The sequence below is a fragment of the Podarcis melisellensis genome (assembly GCF_964234715.1).
Source record: "Podarcis melisellensis genome assembly, chromosome: 15".
Lineage (NCBI taxonomy): Eukaryota > Metazoa > Chordata > Lepidosauria > Squamata > Lacertidae > Podarcis > Podarcis melisellensis.
In genome coordinates, this window is record NC_138532.1 from 22,758,614 (window position 1) to 22,777,606 (window position 18,993).

General features: G+C 46.2%; 1 protein-coding gene across 2 annotated transcripts in view; it reads left to right on the top strand.

Moving 5' to 3' along the window:
* The window catches only part of SORL1 (sortilin related receptor 1), a 108,921-nt gene that overhangs the window by 25,766 nt on the left and 64,162 nt on the right, over positions 1–18,993 (top strand). For both annotated transcript variants that reach the window (XM_081889721.1, XM_081889720.1), the window contains exons 2-11: positions 1,944–2,060; positions 3,515–3,640; positions 5,190–5,351; positions 8,622–8,689; positions 9,763–9,943; positions 13,446–13,544; positions 15,214–15,383; positions 16,483–16,675; positions 17,813–17,930; positions 18,330–18,403. In XM_081889721.1, coding sequence (XP_081745847.1) covers positions 1,971–2,060; positions 3,515–3,640; positions 5,190–5,351; positions 8,622–8,689; positions 9,763–9,943; positions 13,446–13,544; positions 15,214–15,383; positions 16,483–16,675; positions 17,813–17,930; positions 18,330–18,403 — 1,281 coding nt within the window. In that variant the 5' untranslated portion in view covers positions 1,944–1,970. The remainder of the gene's footprint in view (positions 1–1,943; positions 2,061–3,514; positions 3,641–5,189; positions 5,352–8,621; positions 8,690–9,762; positions 9,944–13,445; positions 13,545–15,213; positions 15,384–16,482; positions 16,676–17,812; positions 17,931–18,329; positions 18,404–18,993) is intronic.

Sequence of the window (18,993 nt, forward strand, 5' to 3'; positions counted from 1 at the left end):
CTTCCGGGTCACCGCGGAGCGCAACCCGAAAATGCTCAACCTGAAGCAACTTTAACCCTAGGTATGACTGTACTGGATCCTACTCTCCTGGATCTAAGAGATCCCTTTAAACATGGTTACACTGGCCATTTCCCAGACCTTGGGTACAGCAGCCCATCTTTGGAGAAGTTACGTATTTATGTGAGAAGATTAGCAATATCTAATTTGAGGTGTGTGTGTATTTTTAAAGAGCTCTCAGGTGGATACCATCCAGCCCTAGCGATGTGTTCATTTTTTCATTTGTCATAAGGCTCGGAACTCAAAAGCTCCGCTTGAACCAGAACTCCAGTTCTCATTATGCCTTGATTGCAAAGCTTTCTGATGAGATCAAGGCCGAGCATCAAAAGACCCTCAGCGAGGTTTGCTTGTCTTGACGTAACCCAGAGAGGCAAGAGCATCCCCTATGGGCTTGTTCTCACAACCGTTGAGCGGCAGCCCAGCTCTTCCTTGAAAAGAGGTTTTTGGCTTTGATATCGTTCATAATGTTTGGAGTGTTTAACATGCATTAATACTTGAGCTCTGCTCGGTACCACTTCTGAAGAGCGTAGGTGGTTCAGCTGCGGGTTTTTAATGAAAAAGGAATTAAATCGTTAAGTGGAAGCCTTCTAGCAAAAGCAGGGTTGGAAATGCGCGGTCCTTCAGGGGAAGTGAGCTCGTCGATTGCAGCCCATTGTCTCGAGAGTGCCTTCTCTTAGCATCACCTTCCACATGATGTAACAAACAGGTTTGCAGTTGCCTCGTGGGAGACAATCCCTGTCTCCTGATGCAGATGCCTTGATGAATAAATAGTGGGAAAGGGATGGCCAGGAGCCAAGGACCTGAGGAAGTGAAGTGATAATAGAGCAGGGAAGTGGCAAGTTATTCTGTTTTCTTTTTTAATCCTGGGAAATGAGAAAGTTTGTGGGGAAATTGCCTGGTAATGACGCCCTGCCCTCCTTTTGTGCATCAGATTATTTTTCAACGAACAGTGTAGGCAGCACAATTTCTTGGGCGAAAAAAGATCTCATCGCTGTTGTACATGCCTTGATTTAGCCTCGAGTTGGACTGCTGTAATGCCCTCTGCTTGGAGCTGCCCTGTAAGACCGTTTGGAAGCCAAAACTGCTGCTTGCAAATGCTGGTTTTAGTTTGCCTGACTCCCAGTTTGTTTCTGGGTTCAATTAAGAGTTCTGGTTTTAATCTTTTACAGAGAAATCGTAACCCCTAAACCTGTTTGCTAGTGAGGATTATGATTATGAATTACAGTGGTACCTCGGGTTACATACGCTTCAGGTTACAGACGCTTCAGGTTACAGACTCCGCTAACCCAGAAATAGTACCTCGGGTTAAGAACTTTGCTTCAGGATGAGAACAGAAATTGTGCAGCGGCGGCGCAGCAGCAGCAGGAAGCCCCATTAGGTAAAGTGGTGCTTCAGGCTAAGAACAGTTTCAGGTTAAGAACGGACCTCCGGAACAAATTAAGTACGTAACCAGAGGTACCACTGTATAGCTTTTTGATCAATACACTGGCAGATTGTGCTGAAATTTCAAGGGTAGGAAAGAACTGTATGTCGGTATGTTGCCTCAAATTATGTCAGCCTCCAGAGATTTTCAGTATTAATAAGGTTGCAAACAGATTCCCTCCCCCCCCCCCCAAAACAAAACAAAACCGAGCGCCAAACTTTTGCTAGATTCCTCCAGATTTCTGGAAGTGGCTTTCACATCAGGCGAAAGATCACATAAAATGTGAAGAACAGGTAAGGAAACGTCATGAAAATGGGATAAAATGCAGTCTGACTGCAGCTGTAATGTGACGAAACTCACACTGGACATTCTTTTAACAAGACCCTTCCTTCCTTCCTTCCTTCCTTCCTTCCTTCCTTCCTTCCTTCCTTTCTTTCTTTCTTTCTTTCTTCTGCTTCCCCAGGTTAGCCTGAATGATTCCCACAACCAGATGGTCGTTCACTGGGCTGGAGAGAAGAGCAACGTCATCGTCGCTTTGGCCCGTGATAGCTTAGCCTTCCTAGGCCCCAAGTTAAGTGATGTAAGTAATTATGTCTCTCTGTGTGTTTGTTGTTTTTTTAAAAATAAGTTTAAGGAGGAAAATAACACAGATAACCAAACATCGACACAGTTAGTTACTTAGCATGGATTAATGCTTCAGCCCTCAAATCAGTTTCCAACTAGTGCCTAATTTCTGTTTTGTACTGTTTTTGGCACCCTGCTAAAATCTTCTTCATGTAGGCAAGTATAGCCAGTTACGTAAAGCTGACATGTATTTTTACGTGTAATTTTATTTTATAGCATATCCTTTAAACTATGGATTTAATTTATATTGTGATCCCTTCACTCTGGGGTCATTGCTCTTAAGTTCTGACTCTTATTGGTAATTTTAATGCATACTTTTAATTTTAATGCAACCTAGCAGTTTGAAAGCACGTCAAAGTGCAAGTAGATAAATAGGTACCGCTCTGGCAGGAAGGTAAACAGCGTTTCCATGCGCTGCTCTGGTTCGCCAGAAGCAGCTTAGTCATGCTGGCCACATTACCCGGAAGCTGTATGCCGGCTCCCCCGGCCAATAAAGCGAGATGAGCGCCGCAACCCCAGAGTCGGCCACGACTGGACCTCATGGTCAGGGGTCCCTTTACCTTTAATGGGGAGAGGACCTCTTTATAGGAACCATCCCTATAGATTGCACGACACCATTTGTTTTGGAGCTGGGAGTGGGCCGGGAGGAGTCGGAAATCTTTAACGAAACCAGAAGGTCAAATTTCAGAGTAATTATGATTTATCAGCTCAGTATAACAAATAGTAAAGGTTCCAGAGACATGACATTTGCCCTCACCTTCTCTGTTGCTGGAAAGCTCCACAAGGGCAGAGACCTGCCTTTTGTTCACTTACATTATTCTGTGTAAGTTGCCATGGCTTAATGGCTCTGTATAAATATGACAAAAATAATACTGTTTAAGAACAATGAGGAAGCTGGTCTGTTGAGCTGGTCCATCTAGCTTGGTGCTGTCTAGGGTTCCAGACAGGGAATTGTTCCCAGCCATACCCAGAAATTCTGGGGATCGAATTTGGAACCTGCATGCAAAGCAGATACTCACTACCAGTGAACTATGGCCCTTCAGGAACAAGTGATTGTTGTTGTATGGTAGCCTGTTCCCTGATTTGCAAACTCACTTCCCTACTCCCTCTTCCATTTGTTGTAGCTAAGGGTGAGCAGCTGCAATAGTCTGTCCTGTTTCCGGAGCAAGCCTGAGGACACTCAGTTGACTCCATTTGTAATACAAGGAGGCAGCCGCCATAGCTCTGCACCAGGAAGCCCCCAGTGCAATGCTATAGCCGCTCCTTCCTCTCGTCTTGGTAAAGAAAAATAATTCTCAAATTCCTTGGGTTTTTAATTTATTTTTTTAAAAGAACCACATGATTTGATGGGGTGGAACGGTTTTTGTGTGTGTGTGTGCGGTTTGTAACATTAGCATCTTTCCTTGCCAGGTTTATATTTCTTACGACTACGGGAAAACCTTTAAAAAGATATCGGAGAAATTCAATTTTGGCCCGGGGAACAGCAGCCAAGCAGTGATTGCTCAATTCTACCACAGCCCAGCCGACAACAAGAGGGTAGGAAATTAGAAATCGTTTGAATGTGTAAACAAAGGATTTCAACTGCACACCCCGTAGATTTAAATAAGGGTGTTCTAAATATTTTGGGGTTGAAACTAGGGCAGGTTCCACATTTTTTTTTCCCTGAAAAAGATCTAATGCAAGTATTTGGCTCTTTCTCTCCCCTGTGCCGTTTTGATCTTTGCTTTTTTCTCTTTTCTGGGCTGGTTACATGGTTGATCCCACCTAACTGGGGGATCTCCTGAGCGGTGCTCAATGTGGTTTGACAGTCCTTCTTCCCAGGGCACTCTGGGAACTTGTAGCACTGTGAGAGGATAAGGGGTCTCCTTACAACTCTGAGCACCATGAACAGTCGACAGCTCCCAGAATCCTTTGGGAGAAAGCCATGCCTGTAGTGTGTTGAATGTGTGGTGTGAATGTGGTAAAGGCAAGAGACACATCCGTTGCTCCACCCATTTTTCCTCTGGCCCCACCCACCCCAGGCACACGGCCCCTAGAAGCCTGCCTTTGAGGCCATGTGGCCCTGTTATGATAAGTAGATGTTATGGAAGGAGAAGCTGTACTTGCGGTTTCCATTTTTGGCAGCAGCTGTGAGGTTTGTTTTGTAATGTCTAGTTCCATCCTTGGATGAGCTTCTCGGTTTGCGTAGAAAATGTCAATTAAACTCCCCCCCCCCCCAGCTCCTTGTTTTGACCTCTGTGAAGTCTTCACTTCGCCGTTTTGGTCAGTGATGTAGCGTCTAAGTGTGTGCCATGCTCGGGCAGAACAGTAGAAATCGCTGCAACCAAACAGCTGTTTACCTAACAGCAAACGGGTTCGTGTAGCCGAGGGAAAATATTTGTCTCCTGAGGATTACAGATTGCGTTTGATCAAGAAAACTGACTGAGTCGCTTCTTATTTTGCGGAGGGGAGATGGAAGAGGGCAGAATAGAAAACAAAAGTCTTCCGTCTTTTTTTTAAAAAAATTCTCTCACTAAAAGCGAAGGCAGTACAGTTGTCTTCTGTGCCAGATGTGAATCCTAAACTAGCTTTGCAAGCCAAGCTGATGGGTGCCTTGCAGAAATGAAGTCGCCAGGCTTGTCACCTCCACCACTGAAGGACGGAGGCCTAGTCTAGCATTTAACTCCATAACCTGTCCGTCCCCCACCCCCCGTCCCCCAGCCATCCGATCCTAAGGGAAGGTCTAAACTGCACGTTTTGAATTTTGTCGTGCTATTATCTTCTTTAGTGGGTTGTGCAAACTGCTGTTCTGAATAATGCTTTGAATAGGGTAGGGGGCACTGGGGATGATTGTAGAACCAAGAAGGCAGTGGATGATTTTTTAATGTTTTTATTTGGAACCACTGTTTTAAAATATAATTTATTGCATCAGTGAGGGATTCTGGCTACAGAAACTGGTGAAAATGTAACAAAAAGTGGCATACAGTTTTTTTGTTGTGTGTGTATGCAACTTTCACATCCAAACAATTCTGCCAAGATCTGCGTGCTGATTTTTGAAGACCCACTGATTTTTTTGTCCTACCCCTTCCTCCTTTTCCTTTCACAGTACATCTTCGTTGATGCCTTCACTCAGTACCTCTGGCTTACCACGGACTTCTGCAACACCATCCAGGGCTTCTCAATTCCGTTCAAAGCGGCAGATCTGCTTTTGCACAGCCGGCTCCCAAACCTCATCATGGGATTTGACAAGACCCATCCCAACAAGCAGGCAAGTAGATCACTGACTGATACACATGCCTAAGGCTCCCAATTTCTTCTTTTCTTTCTGTGCGTGGGGAGTGTGTGTCCTGTGAATGAGATGCTCTGTGTGGGAAGGTGCCTCGGTGATGACGCAGAGTGCAGTTAAACTGTGGGACTCCCTCCCACTGGATGCAATGACGGCCACCAACTTGGATGGCTTTAAAAGAGAAACTGGACGAATTCACAGAGGATACAGATATCAGTGGCTACTAGGCAGGATGGCTATGCCCTTTCTCCATAGTCAGAGGCAGTAAGACTTCTGAATGCTAGTTATTGGGAATTGCAGGTGGGGTGAATGCTGCTGTTGCACTAAGTTCTTGCTTGTGGGCTTCCTATAGGCATCTGCTTGGCCACTGTGAGCCAGGATACTGGCCTAGACACAGCATTGGCCTGATCCAGCAGGGCTCGTCTTATGTTCTTGATCATTTGTCTGTCTTTTGTGTTTTGGATTGTTAACCCCCGTTCAGAACCCAGCTCTTTTAGAGCATGAGACTCTTAATCTTAGGGTTGTGGGTTTGAGCTTAAAAATAATTGTCAGGGAACTGACATCGAAGCCAAGTGGAGCGCCAAGGCTCCCTAAAGATGCCAGAGATGGAACCAGCAAGGAGAGAGAGAGAGCTTCCTCTGGGGAAGGAAACCAAGGTGACACCAGGAAGAAAGGAGGGGCTGAGAGTACTTTGGAGGGGAGGCTCCGAGACTCTTCCAGTGAAGTCAGTGAGGAAAGTGCAGGACCACCCCTTGGCACACCCACTCTGCGCAGAAGGCTTCCGCGCAGAGAAGCGAGGAGGAGATTATCTGTTAAGGAATTCTTACGTTTGAGGAAGTTTAGGAAATGCCCACTGACGGATTCTGCCAGTGATTGAGACAGTCGCGTTTTTAGGGCTGTCAAACCGGGAAAAGGTCCAGCCACGTAGCCAGCTCGGAGCAGTTTGGAATTTACGCACAAGCAACCCCAATCCCCACTACAGTAATAATAATAATAATAATAATATATGATATACGATATCTTTATTGTCATTGTCCAATGCAGAACAATGAAATTGAAAAACTACATAAAACTACTACAAAACTACATAAAACTACTACAAAACTACATAAAACATTCAAAAACCCCTAAAAACTCTGATGATGATGATGATGATAATAATAATAATAATAATAATAATAATAATAACCATAATAATAATAATTTTATTTATACCCCGCCCTCCCTGGCCAGGGCTGGGCTCAGGGCGGCTACAGTAAAATTACAGCAAAAACATAATAGGAAAAAACCCCAATTTAAAATACAGGTTAAAATGCATCCCACGAGGAGCAAAAGATCCTGCATTGCAGGGAGTTGGACTAGATGATCCTTGAGGTCCCTTCCAGCTCTGCAATTCCGTGATTTTAACTTGGTACCGTCTAGATATTTTGAGCTGCATCTCCCACCATCCCTGATCCTCGGCCGTGTTGCGTAGTGGCAGTTGGAGTCCAACAACATCTGGCAGGCACTATGTCTGGTAGAGCATCTGCTTTACATGTAGAAGGCTCCAGGTTCAGCTCCTGACACCTCCTGTTGTTGGGGGTGGGGTGTATCCCCTGCCTGAAACTCTGGAGATCTGCTGCCAGTCAGTGTATACCAAAATGAGCTGGATAGGCCAGTGGTCTGACAGCTTCTCAGTTCTATGGAAAAGAGGCCTTCTGCAACCCTGCTCTTCTCAACCATGCTGTGTTCAGAGCCTGGTGAAGGAAGAAATTAGGCCAACGATTCCCACTTCCCAGCAAGAAGCCTGCCTTTGTTCCTCTTCAGGCCTGCTCTGCATTGTTCTCACGCCCAGCTCTCGAAATGGGCAGGAGCCTGGGAGGTGGAGGGACGCCAGACAGCCTAGCTCCGCTGCCCTGGTACTTGGCAGGAACAGCAGTGTTTGTCTTGTGTGGTCACATTTGGGTGGTTTTGCTTCCCCGCTCCCGCTTTCAATGTTTGGATGTTTCCTTCACCATAACTGAAAGGCGGTTAGCGCCCTGGGGTTGGTGGTCAAAGCTCAGAGACGATTTCTCGCTTTGACTCGGTTAGCCAGAGCGACACTTCTCGCCCTTGAAAAGAAAAAAGGGAGGAGAAATATCTCCCAGCAACAGAAGGAAGCATCGCTTGCAACCTCTCCCTGGTCCTTTCCCTTGCCGGCGAGCTCTCCTCTCATTGTGTTCCTCCCTTTCCACCGACATCAGCTCTCCCTGATCTCAGCAGCCATGGCGCTCGCTACTCACTGGCAGGGTGAAATTGCTCATAAGCTCTTTCTGCACCAGATCCGCTTGGGGTTAAAAGAGCAGGATGGCTCTGCAAAGCTTTCGTGAGATTTCACGGGGCCACCAGAGTTCCCACAATCATCCCCGACCTTCCAGAGTCGTCACACTGAGAGGGTCTTGCCTCTCAAGCAAGGCCTTTTCCCCCTGCCAGGTTATCTGGAATAATAATAATAATAATAATAATAATAATAATAATAATAATAATTTATTGTGTATATCCCGCCCATCTGGCTGGGTTTCCCCAGCCACTCTGGGTGGCTTCCAACACAATATTAAAATACAACAATGCCTCAAACATTAAAAGTTTCCCTAAAGAGGGCTGCCTTCAGATGTCGTCTAAAAGTCTGGTAGTTGTTTTCTTTGACATCTGGTGGAAGGGCATTCCACAGGGTGGGTGCCACTACCGAGAAGGCCCTCTGCCTAAAAAGGGCTTCAAGCACTCCGGCTTGCAACCTGGGCAAGGAGCTCTGGGAGCACAGGTGATTTTCTCCCCCTTCCCCACTTGCTACCTGCGGGGCAGCTCCAAGGATTTGGGTAGCCCTGATTTTCATGTATATATAGAACCCTTGGAACTGAAGCCCTGCGTAAGTTGCGACTGTACTGGGCTTGGTTTGTGGTGCTCAGGACTTTGCAGGCTTATTATAATTTGAACCAGAGTGGTTCATTGGATGGATGAGGGGATAGTGTTTTCTTAACCACTGTGTGGGGCGAACACGGCTGTGGCCGCCAATCCCCTAGCCAAGTATAAGGTGCAGCAAATCTTTTGCACTTTTAACTCCTTCCTGAACCCATCATCCCATATTTCTTTCTCTCAGCACCAGCCTTTGGCAGCCTGAGACAGTTTAATGCACAGCATCCGGGACCCACCCTGATCCACGCATTCCCCGGCTATCTGTGTTTGGCTGGTCCACCAGAATCCAAACATATTTCTCCATGTTCTAATTTCTTGCAGCTCTGGAAGTCGGATGATTTTGGGCAGACGTGGATAATGATTCAGGAGCATGTGAAATCGTTTTCCTGGTAAGTTGTGGAATTCTTTGCAGGCTTCTCGGGAGCCTCTTCTTCCTCCCCACCCATTGCAATGTCATCTACACCTCTTTCTGAGCAAGGGGCTTGAATCCTGGGCTCTGCTACTCCAGGATGAAGGTGGAGTGTGTGCATCGTATCTTTAATAGTCTCCTTCCTTAGAAAAAATAAAAAGTTCCTTGCATGGATCATCAGGGGCAGGAGTACTCTAAATGTTTCTTTCAGGTGTGCATGAGGTTGCTTTTGTGCCTGGTTTATGAATTTCCTAGAGGCATCTGGCTGATCACTATTGGAAACACAATAATGGGAGAGTAGGGGCTTTTGTTCTGATGCAGCTGTGCTGTTCTTATGCACTAAGTCTTGACTACAGGAGAAAAGTCAATGAGCAGCAATGCTTGGCTTTCACTTTGGAGGTGCAGCCATTGTGTTTCTTGGCATTTTTGAAATCTGAAACCAAGGCAATGTGAGTTTTTTTTTTATTTTCTGCACCAGTGAGGGCTAGGAACTGTACAGTGGTACCTCTGGTTACGAACTTAATTCATTCCAGAGGCCTGTTCTTAAGCTGAGACCGTTCTTATCCTGAGGCACGCTTGCGCTAATGGGGCCTCTCGCTGTGCGTGCGCCTCCGGTGTGCAATTTCTGTTCGTATCCTGGGGCAAAGTTCGCAACCAGGAGGAGCTACTTCCGGGTTAGCGGAGCTCGTAACCTGAAGCGTTCATAACCAGAGTTACCACTGTATTTAGAAGTGTTTATTATACAGGTCTTTCTCCCAAACAGATTACTGATCAGGTCTAAACACCTGTCAGGCTGCACGCTGTCTGGTGTTTCATAGACCTGCGGATTAGAAACGTAAACGATGAAATTTTGAGCAGCGGAGCTTTTCAAAGGCCACTGCAGGTTGCACCAAACTGTCTAGGAGAAGATGGCACCTATTGCCCATTAGGTAGAGTAGTGAAAATGACGAGCAGTAGTTTTAGAACAGACAAAAAGGTGGGGATATAAAGGTAATGCAACAATAATGGTATACATAGAAAAGATGGTTTCTTTTCTTTTCTTTTTCTGACAAGGGGTGTTGAACCATATGACAAACCCTACACAGTTTACATCGAGCGGCATGAGCCTACCCGGGCCTCCACAATCCTCCGCAGCACTGACTTCTTTCAAACCAGAGAAAACAAAGAGATTCTGCTCGAAGAGGTTGAAGACTTCCAGCTCAGGGAAAAGTATCTGTTTGCAACAAAATCTGTGGTAAGGAGCATCAAGTTGACGATCTATAGAGCAGGAGTGGGGAATCTCAGGCCTGGAACTCTGAACACGGCCCTCAAAGCCTCTCTGTTTGGCCCCTGGCAATCTTCCCAGGCCATGCAAACCCTGCTCCTCTTTCACCCAACAAATGTTTCTGCTTAGCCAGATCATGCCTCTTTCTTCCCTGAATGAATGGTAGAGAAGGGTTGTTGCTCCACCCACTTATTCCTTTGGGCATGCCCACTACTGGCAAGTGGCCCTCGGAGGATTGCCCAGAAAGGAATGTGGCCCTCAAGTTTCCTGTCCCTGCTGTCGAGGGAGCAGCTTAAAAGAAAAGCACAACCCAAATTTATAAAGCAGCAAAGTGCATAGATGTCAAGGAAGCAGAGCCAGATTTTTGAGCATCCACCACTGTCCCAAAACAATGCTCCAAAAACCTTTCTGCGTTAGCTACAGAAGAAGAGGAGGGGAACATGCTGTGAGCCTCAAAGGAAAGCATCAGAGTCTCCTTTGACTTTTGTTTGTGATCCAAATTTATTATCCCTTCATGGGGGGTCTGGCAGGCAGCCTGTATGTGCTGCAATACTTTTCTGTTTAGGGAAAATTAAAATAACCAGAGGTTTGTCAATATAGACCACAGAGAGGGAATCTTTGGTCCTCCAGATGTTGTCAGACTACAACTCCCATCATCCTGGAGGATTGGTCACCTAGCTGGGGCTGATGGGAGTTGGAGTCCAATATCTGGAGGGTGTCAAGTTCCCCATGAATGCGCATCTTGGTCCAAATGCAAAATTTAACTCAGTAAGACATTACCGTTGATGACTGTTTTAAACAGGGAACCCAGAATTTTTGGGTTAAAAGCCTCTCTTCCTCCTGTGCCTGCCACATTTTATGACCAGAAAATGCACATTATGTAGTTGCAATTCTCTTGTGTGAGAGTCAGTGTGGGTACAGTGGTACCTCAGGTTACAGACGCTTCAGGTTACAGACTCCGCTAACCCAGAAATAGTACCTCAGGTTAAGAACTTTGCTTCAGGATGAGAACAGAAATCGCGTGGTGGCGGCGCAGTGGCAGCAGGAGGCCCCATTAGCTAAAGTGGTACCTCATGTTAAGAACAGTTTCAGGTTAGGAACAGACCTCCAGAACGAATTAAGTTCTTAACCCGAGGTACCACTGTATAACGGTTAGCAAGCTGGACTGGGGCTTGTTTTTCAAATCCACGCCTCAGCCCCTAATCATGCTTGGTGAGCTTCTAACCTACCTCACAGGGCCGTCGTGAGGATAAAACAGGGAGCACATTCACTGCCCTGACCTCTTTGTAGGGAGAGAGACCAGAAATAGCAGAATGAGCTGGAGTTTGTGGTTCAGGAGCATGCAGGATTCAACAACAGGGTAAAAAAATGCCAGCCTGCTTCTATTTGATTTTAGTACTTTAGGCAGATCTAGGTCAGTGTGAAACACGGAGGCTCTGGGAAGGCGAAGTTTAGATGCCTGTAAGTAATAGGCATATGTAGGTGGGAATGGGAGAGGGGAATGGATGGGCAGGGTATCATGGGAGAAGAAGAGCTTTTGCAGTACTATCGAGGAAAAGTTGGTCAGGCAGAATGAGGCCCGTGGAGTCCAACATCACATTGAGAGTCACAGGCTCCCCCACCCCTGAGCTGTATGGTTTGAATTGACACAGGGCAACTTCATATATGGGCCATGGTACAAAATTATGAAAATCTCTTTTCCCCTCACTTCCGCCCCACTCTTAAGCCAGTTAAAAGTGCAGCCCTGTGGGCTAGTTAGGGACGCGGGTGGTGCTGTGGGTTAAACCACAAAGCCTAGGACTTGCCGATCAGAAGGTTGGCAGTTCGAATCCCCGTGGCGGGGTGAGATCCCGTTGCTCGGTCCCTGCTCCTGCCACTCTAGCAGTTCGAAAGCACGTCAAAGTGCAAGTAGATAAATAGGTACCGCTCCGGCGGGAGGGTAAATGGCGTTTCCGTGCGCTGCTCTGGTTCGCCAGAAGCGGCTCAGTCATGCTGGCCACATGACCCAGAAGCTGTATGCTGGCTCCCTCGGCCAATAAAGGGAGATGAGCGCCGCAACCCCAGAGTTGGCCACGACTGGACCTAATGGTCAGGGGTCCCTTTACCTTTAGCTTTATGGGCTAGTTAAAACATTGCAACGCCACTTAATGGCTTGATCCACCAACTATGTGAATGTTGGCATAGATGGGAATCCCAGAACCATTGTCATGTAATCCATCCCATTGTGGGTTTGGGTCACAGCGAGTTTGGCGAGGGAAAGTGGTTCCTGGCAGACTCCTAGGGAAGAGGGCAATTAAAAATAATAATAATAAAACCCAGAAAACTGTGGTGTGTGCATACATGTAAAAATAACTTGGCTAGATACAACCCAACATGGTTCCTTTCCCCCTGCTAATGCTTCAATCCAGATGTGTCTACATTAGTTACTTGTAGCTAGGGATATTGGAGAATCCCAGTGGTGGCAGACATGGTGAATGTTTGCTCATTTGTCTCAAGTCTGCAAATGCTAATGTGAATGTCCCACCCACCTTCGATTTGCATTGCCTTTCCTTTGCATTGAAATGAATGGTGTGGAGTAAGACAACAGGATCATAATTAATAATGTGATTAAACAATGTAATTAAATATGTAAAATTCCGCCACAGTGGAGAGCAAGCTGAATAATGTAATTTTTGCCGGAAGCCGAACAGCAGTAGAATAGAAACATGGGTTGGGATGGAGGTCATTGCTTTCATACGTCCTTTGCTTTGTGACGCTGAAATCCTGAAAGAGAAAGATTCAAAAGAGCCAACTCTCTTCCAGTTTACAATGGCTCCCTTGTCTGGTCATCTGACTTATTTTAGGTTTGCCATAGGTGAGCAAGTAAGTAGCACTTTCCAAGAAGTAAAGGGTTGGAAATGGGTAACACCATTCAGCAAAGAAAGCCTATGACTTCCCTTGCCATTTTATTCCATTGCTGAATCTATCTTCGTCTTGGGAACTGTCACCAAAATGTGCTTTCCTTTAACTTGGGAATGGCAAAGCACAAAACTTTAACTTGGGAATGGGCAGCTGGTCATTGTGGGAAGCTGTGCCTTCGTTGTGTGCCTTTGTTTATTTGTACAAGAACTTAAATCAGGCACAGGCAAACTTGGCCCTCCAAATGTTTTGGGACTACACCTTCCATCATCCCTGACCACTGGTCCTGTTAGCTAGGGATGATGGAGGACCGAGTTTGCCTATGCCTGCCTTAAATCCTAAAGCAGTGTTTCCCAAACTTGGGGTCTCCAGCTGTTTTTGGACTACAACTCCCATCATCCCTAGCTAGCAAGACCAGTGGTCAGGGATGATGGGAATTGTAGTCCAAAAACAGCTGGAGACCCAAGTTTGGGAAACACTGTCTTAAAGCCTTCTTTTGTAAACAATAACAAACTTAAGATTTATTAGGTACTCACTACTTTGATTTCTTCCCCCCAACCTCTTTTCTTCTCAGCATCTTTTAGGGACGCAGCAGCCATCCGTTCAGCTTTGGGTATCCTTTAACCGCAAGCCGATGCAAGCAGCCCAGTTTGTGACAAGGCACCCCATAAAGGTATTAACATGTGGGAGGGAAATCCTTTTGCTGTCAAGGGCCGCATTATCGCAGGAATAATCTGCTGGGGGCCGCATGTTGCTGGTGGGTGGGGTTTAAACCAGTTGTGGGCAGATTCAAAAGTGGGGGGGGGGGCATCACTCCTTTCCTTTCTCATTCCCTCCCTTTTTCTCTCCACCTTCTTCCCTGCCTCAGGGAAGGACAGGTTGCTCTTGCAGCAAGTCTGAACTTGCGGGATCCCCCTGCCCCAAATTTCTTCCATTATTCCCTCCCTCCATTTCAGCCTTCTTCCTCCATTTCTCCTGGCCTTCTTTCCCTACGGGTTCATCCCTCTTCCCCAGCATGGAATCAGATCATGTGCCACATATCCCTTATCCCCACTGTAAGGGATGGCTGCAATCCAAAGAGAAGGTTTGAAGAAATGTTTCAAACCCTTTGCTGCTTTTCATAACAATGGCTGCACTCCCATGCACCTTTTTTTCTTTTTAAAAAATAAAATTTTATTAACACTTTCCACAATACAATAAAAGACAAGCTAATTTACACAAAGAATACCGTATTGGCCTGTATATAAGCCTCACCCCACCCTCCAAATTCTGACCGTGAAAAGTTAAAGTGCGGCTTAAATTCATGACCTTACAAAAATTGGCTTTTATGATATCTCTGCTGAAACAGACATACGGTAAAACGGAATGGGTGTGAGTGCCTGTGGAATTTTAAGGGAGGAGCTTATGTTCGGGTATCGCCTTTTTTTCGTCTCCCCCTCTCATTGAATTTTAAAGACGTAGCTTATAATCAGGTGCAGCTTATATTCAGGCCAATACGGTAATAAAAAAAGAAAGGAAAGGAAAAGATAAAGAAGAGACAGAATAATAAAAGGTCCTCTCTCACAAATATATTTTACCATCCCAGCTCTCACCTGGGAGCATCCCTCTCTTCTCCCAGCCTCTTGACCTGAGAGATCTCCCCTTCCCCGTCTCTCTCACACAGACTGTATATCTCCTTCACTCTCATGCACCTTTAATGTGGGAATGGATCCCATTGAACGGTGTGGGGCTTGCTTCCTAGTAGGCAGGCACTAGGATCACGCTGCATGCCACTTTTTGGGTCTGTTTCCTTTTATAGTTGATGTTTATAGTGTGAGTTTCAACCAATTTAAAATTCACATAAACGTACGTGTCAGAGAAACAATAGGGGAAGAGAACATTTATTTGTTTTTGTTTTTAGATGATGCTTAATGTGTTGCCATTGTGTTGCCTTAGAAAAGGCACCTCCGCTCTGGCACAGAACAATTAGGTAGGCATGCGGCGGGGGTCTCTTCTAAGATAGCTTCCTTTCTATCTTTGAATATACAGCTTACAGATATCTGAAGAAGTGTGCATGCACACGAAAGCTCATACCAAGAACTAACTTAGTTGGTCTTTAAGGTGCTACTGGAAGGAATTTTTTTTGTTTTGTTTGTTTGTAATCCTCAGAAGAGCTCCGGAAGGCAGTATAATTATTGCCCCCATTTTACAGATGGGGGAAACTGAGGCTGAGAGAATGGTTCGCGTAAGGCATGTGATTTCGCGGCAGAAGTGTGAGTGCTGAACTGGCTTGCAACTCACATTCACATGCCTTCAGTGGAACAAAAAGATTTCCTTTTTTTCTTCCCAACTTTTTCTTGAAGGAATACTATATTGCGGACACATCTGAAGACCAGGTGTTTGTGTGTGTCAGTCACAGTAACAACAGCACCAACCTCTACATCTCTGAAGCGGAAGGCCTAAGGTTTTCGTTGACTTTGGAGAACGTCCTGTACTACAGCCCTGGAGGAATGGGGAGTGACACTTTGGTCAAGTAAGTAGATAGATGTGCTCCACTCAAGTGGAGAGATGTGTCTGTGCTACTTTTGTGGATTTTGTCCTTACCTTGGAAAGGTCAGCAATGGCCTGAAGAAATCTCCGTACCACACCTGACTGCCAAGCGAAGGTGCATTAAAATGAGAACAAATCATTCCTGTTTAAACAATGATGGCAAAGCACAAAATCATTGCAGCCAGCCAAGGGACAAATCTAATAAGGGTTTCAGCTCCCTCCTTGCAGGTAGTAGGAAGTCTTCGAAGGATTTAACTTCAACCAGCTCACACGTAACCATCCAGCCACAGCTTCCAAACATCTGATCCGTGTGCCTGGGGCCGAGTCAGGATGGCCGTCCATAAGATAGAGTTGGGTATCATCAACATAGATGGCAGCCCAACCCAAAACTCCAGACAAGCTGGACAAGGGGGCATATAAAGATGTTGAAAAGCATCGGGGAGAGTATCGCACCCTGCGGTACTCCACACACTAAGAAGTGGCGCGGCGACAGTCCCCCCCCCAAGTGCCACCCTCTGTCCCCGACCAATCCCCCCTAATTCTTATTATTGTATAATTACGCGTTTATTATTTAATCTGTTGTGTAATCTTAGAAGAAGGGACGTGGGTGGCGCTGTGGGTTAAACCACAGAGCCTAGGGCTTGCCGATTAGAAGGTCGGCGGTTCGAATCCCCGCAACGGGGTGAGCTCCCGTTGCTCGGTCCCTGCTCCTGCCAACCTAGCAGTTCAAAAGCACGTCAAAGTGCAAGTAGATAAATAGGTACTGCTCTGGCAGGAAAGTAAACGGCGTTTCCGTGCGCTGCTCTGGTTCGCCAGAAGCAGCTTAGTCATGCTGGCCACATGACCCGGAAGCTGTACGCCGGCTCCCTTGGCCAATAAAGCGAGATGAGCGCCGCTACCCCAGAGTCGGCCACGACTGGACCTAAGGGAGTACGGCTGTGACAGGGTGTAGCTGCGACTATTGTGAAGCGGCCCTGCAGTTCTGAATTTGCCACGGCACCACTGGTCACAATGGGGAATTGCAGCTAACGGAGGTGTGTCACTCAGTCCTTTTGTTATCTCCCCTACCCCAATTTCGGCAGGTACTTTGCGAACGAGCCCTTTGCGGACTTCCACCGCGTGGAGGGGGTGCCGGGGGTCTACATTGCCACCTTGATCAACAGCTCCTTCAGCGAGGAGAACATGCGGTCTGTCATCACCTTCGACAAAGGTGGGACTTGGGAATTTCTCCAGCCTCCAGAGTATACTCGCTACGGCGAAAAGATAAATTGTGAGGTAATGATGCTGCGATGCAAAAGACGTCTCGCTGCCTCTTTGAGGGCTTTTGGATTGGGTGTTTATGTTCTTGTTCCCTGGCTAGGCTCAGCTGAAGCTTGTAGATGCATGTGATGTATATACCTGCTGGGTTGTGAATGGGCTATTCCAGGCTCCTGGGGAAAGTGCAGTGCTTCTAATAATAATAAATATATATATATATATATATATATTATTTATACCCCGCCCTTCCTGGTTCAGGGCGGCTAACAACAAATTTAAAACACTTAATTGATACAACCAAAAACAGCATAAAATACAGTATAAAACGTGAATAATAAATTCAGAATTCAAAAATCAGTTTAGGGGGAAAATCCATCCCATAAACATTAGATGATCACCAGGGTTAGCTGGCTAAATTAGTCCTATTTGGGCCAGTTTGTGAAGAATATTCTCCGGAGAATTTTCTAGCAGAGAATATTCTCATTCTCAAGTGTGAAAAACATTTCCCATGTTTCTTTCTGTTTATGCTATCTACACAGCTTCCAGGTTTGGGGTGGGTGGTGTTGAGAGGGGATCAACCAACATTTTGTTGTTTTATTACTGTTTTCTATTTTAGTTTATCTTATTAATTTTTTTTTTTTTAAATTTGCAAGCTAGATTTTACCAGCACTGTTTTGATCCACTTCTCTTGCATGGCTGTAGTTCTTGACGCTGTGCTTTTTTAATTATTTACTGCTGTGATTATTTCTATCTTTTAATTTGTACAATGCATCAAACAGTTTTTTTGGGGAGAGATGAGGTATGCATAAAAGAAACCGACAAAGTGAGAAATAAATGGCCTCTAGCCTATTCACCTGTGCCTCCAGAAGGGGGAAAAATAATCCTAGCCTTTAAGGGCTCTTGTTTGCTTTCTCTGGATTTCCCTCCCACATAGGCAAAAGGGTTGTGTAAAAGAAACAAACGGCATTATGTGATTTGGTTTGTAACGTGAAACGGAAGCTGTTCACATTTAGCATTCTTGAATATGTACTGGTGGTGGTGGTGAAAGCTTCAGACCTCCAGCGTTGCATTTGTTTGGAAAAAGGGCAGGCACACATGCTGCCTGTACCATGGGGAAGCACAACAAGTAATACTCATATGATTCGACTCTGCTAGCTTTCCAAGGGCTGCTCTCTTCACCTGGCCCAGCGGCTGAGCCAGCTCCTCAACTTCCAACTGCGCAGAATGCCCATCCTCTCCAAAGAATCAGCTCCGGGACTGATCATCGCAACAGGTATGGCTTTGTAGGTTTGTATTGATCTGTAGTCCATTTCTCCCGACTCCAGCAGGTCCAGGGAGACTCTGTTATAGGTAGAACACCGGTAAAAATGATTAAGCTGATGTGTTTCTCTATCCTTCATCCTCTAAATCTAATTTGAATTGCCCAGTTTATGGAAGGTGCACAGGTTCAAGCTTTGGTGAACCTCCAGAATCTCCAAAGATTACTAAGGATGTTTCTATGTGTTGTTCCTGAGCTGGCTTGGGGTGCTTCAAAGAGAGCTGTTCCCTGTCAGCCAAGCTAACTCCTCTCACACACACTGTTTGCTGTTTAGCAGCCATGGTCACACCTCAGTGGGGAACGATGAATTAAAAAGCAGCCAGACCCTGACGATTCACACACTTGCTTTTGTAGGATCTGTGGGCAAGAACATGGCGAGCAAAATGAATGTGTACATTTCAAGCAGCGCGGGGGTCCGGTGGAAAGAGGTAAGGCTTTTGCATGACTCCGTGCGGGGTCTTCCCCTGGTCCTGGGGTAGCAAGGAAAAGCACTACAAAGAAAACAGTCCATTAATCTGGGAAGCCCTGTTTATAGATGCCCTAGATCTTCCAGAGGTTTTGGAATGTAGTTCCCAATCAGCCCAGCTACTGTGGCCATGTAGGCTGTTGCTGATGAGAGTCGTAGTCCAAAACATCTAGAGGACGTCAGGCTGGTTTAGGTTCCCTCTACCTATGCAAAAAGGGACGTGGGTGGTGCTGCGGGTTAAACCACAGAGCCTAGGACTTGCCGATCAGAAGGTCGGCGGTTCGAATCCCCGTGACGGGGTGAGCTCCCGTTGCTCAGTCCCTGCTCCTGCCAACCTAGCAGTTCGAAAGCACGTCAAAGCGCAAGTAGATAAATAGGTACCACTCCGGCGGGAAGGTAAACAGTGTTTCCGTGTGCTGCTCTGGTTCGCCACATGACCCTCGGCCAATAAAGCGAGATGAGCGCCGTAACCCCAGAGTCGGCCATGACTGGACCTAATGGTCAGGGGTCCCTTTACCTTTTTACCTATGCAAAGGCCACAGTTGGGTTGCC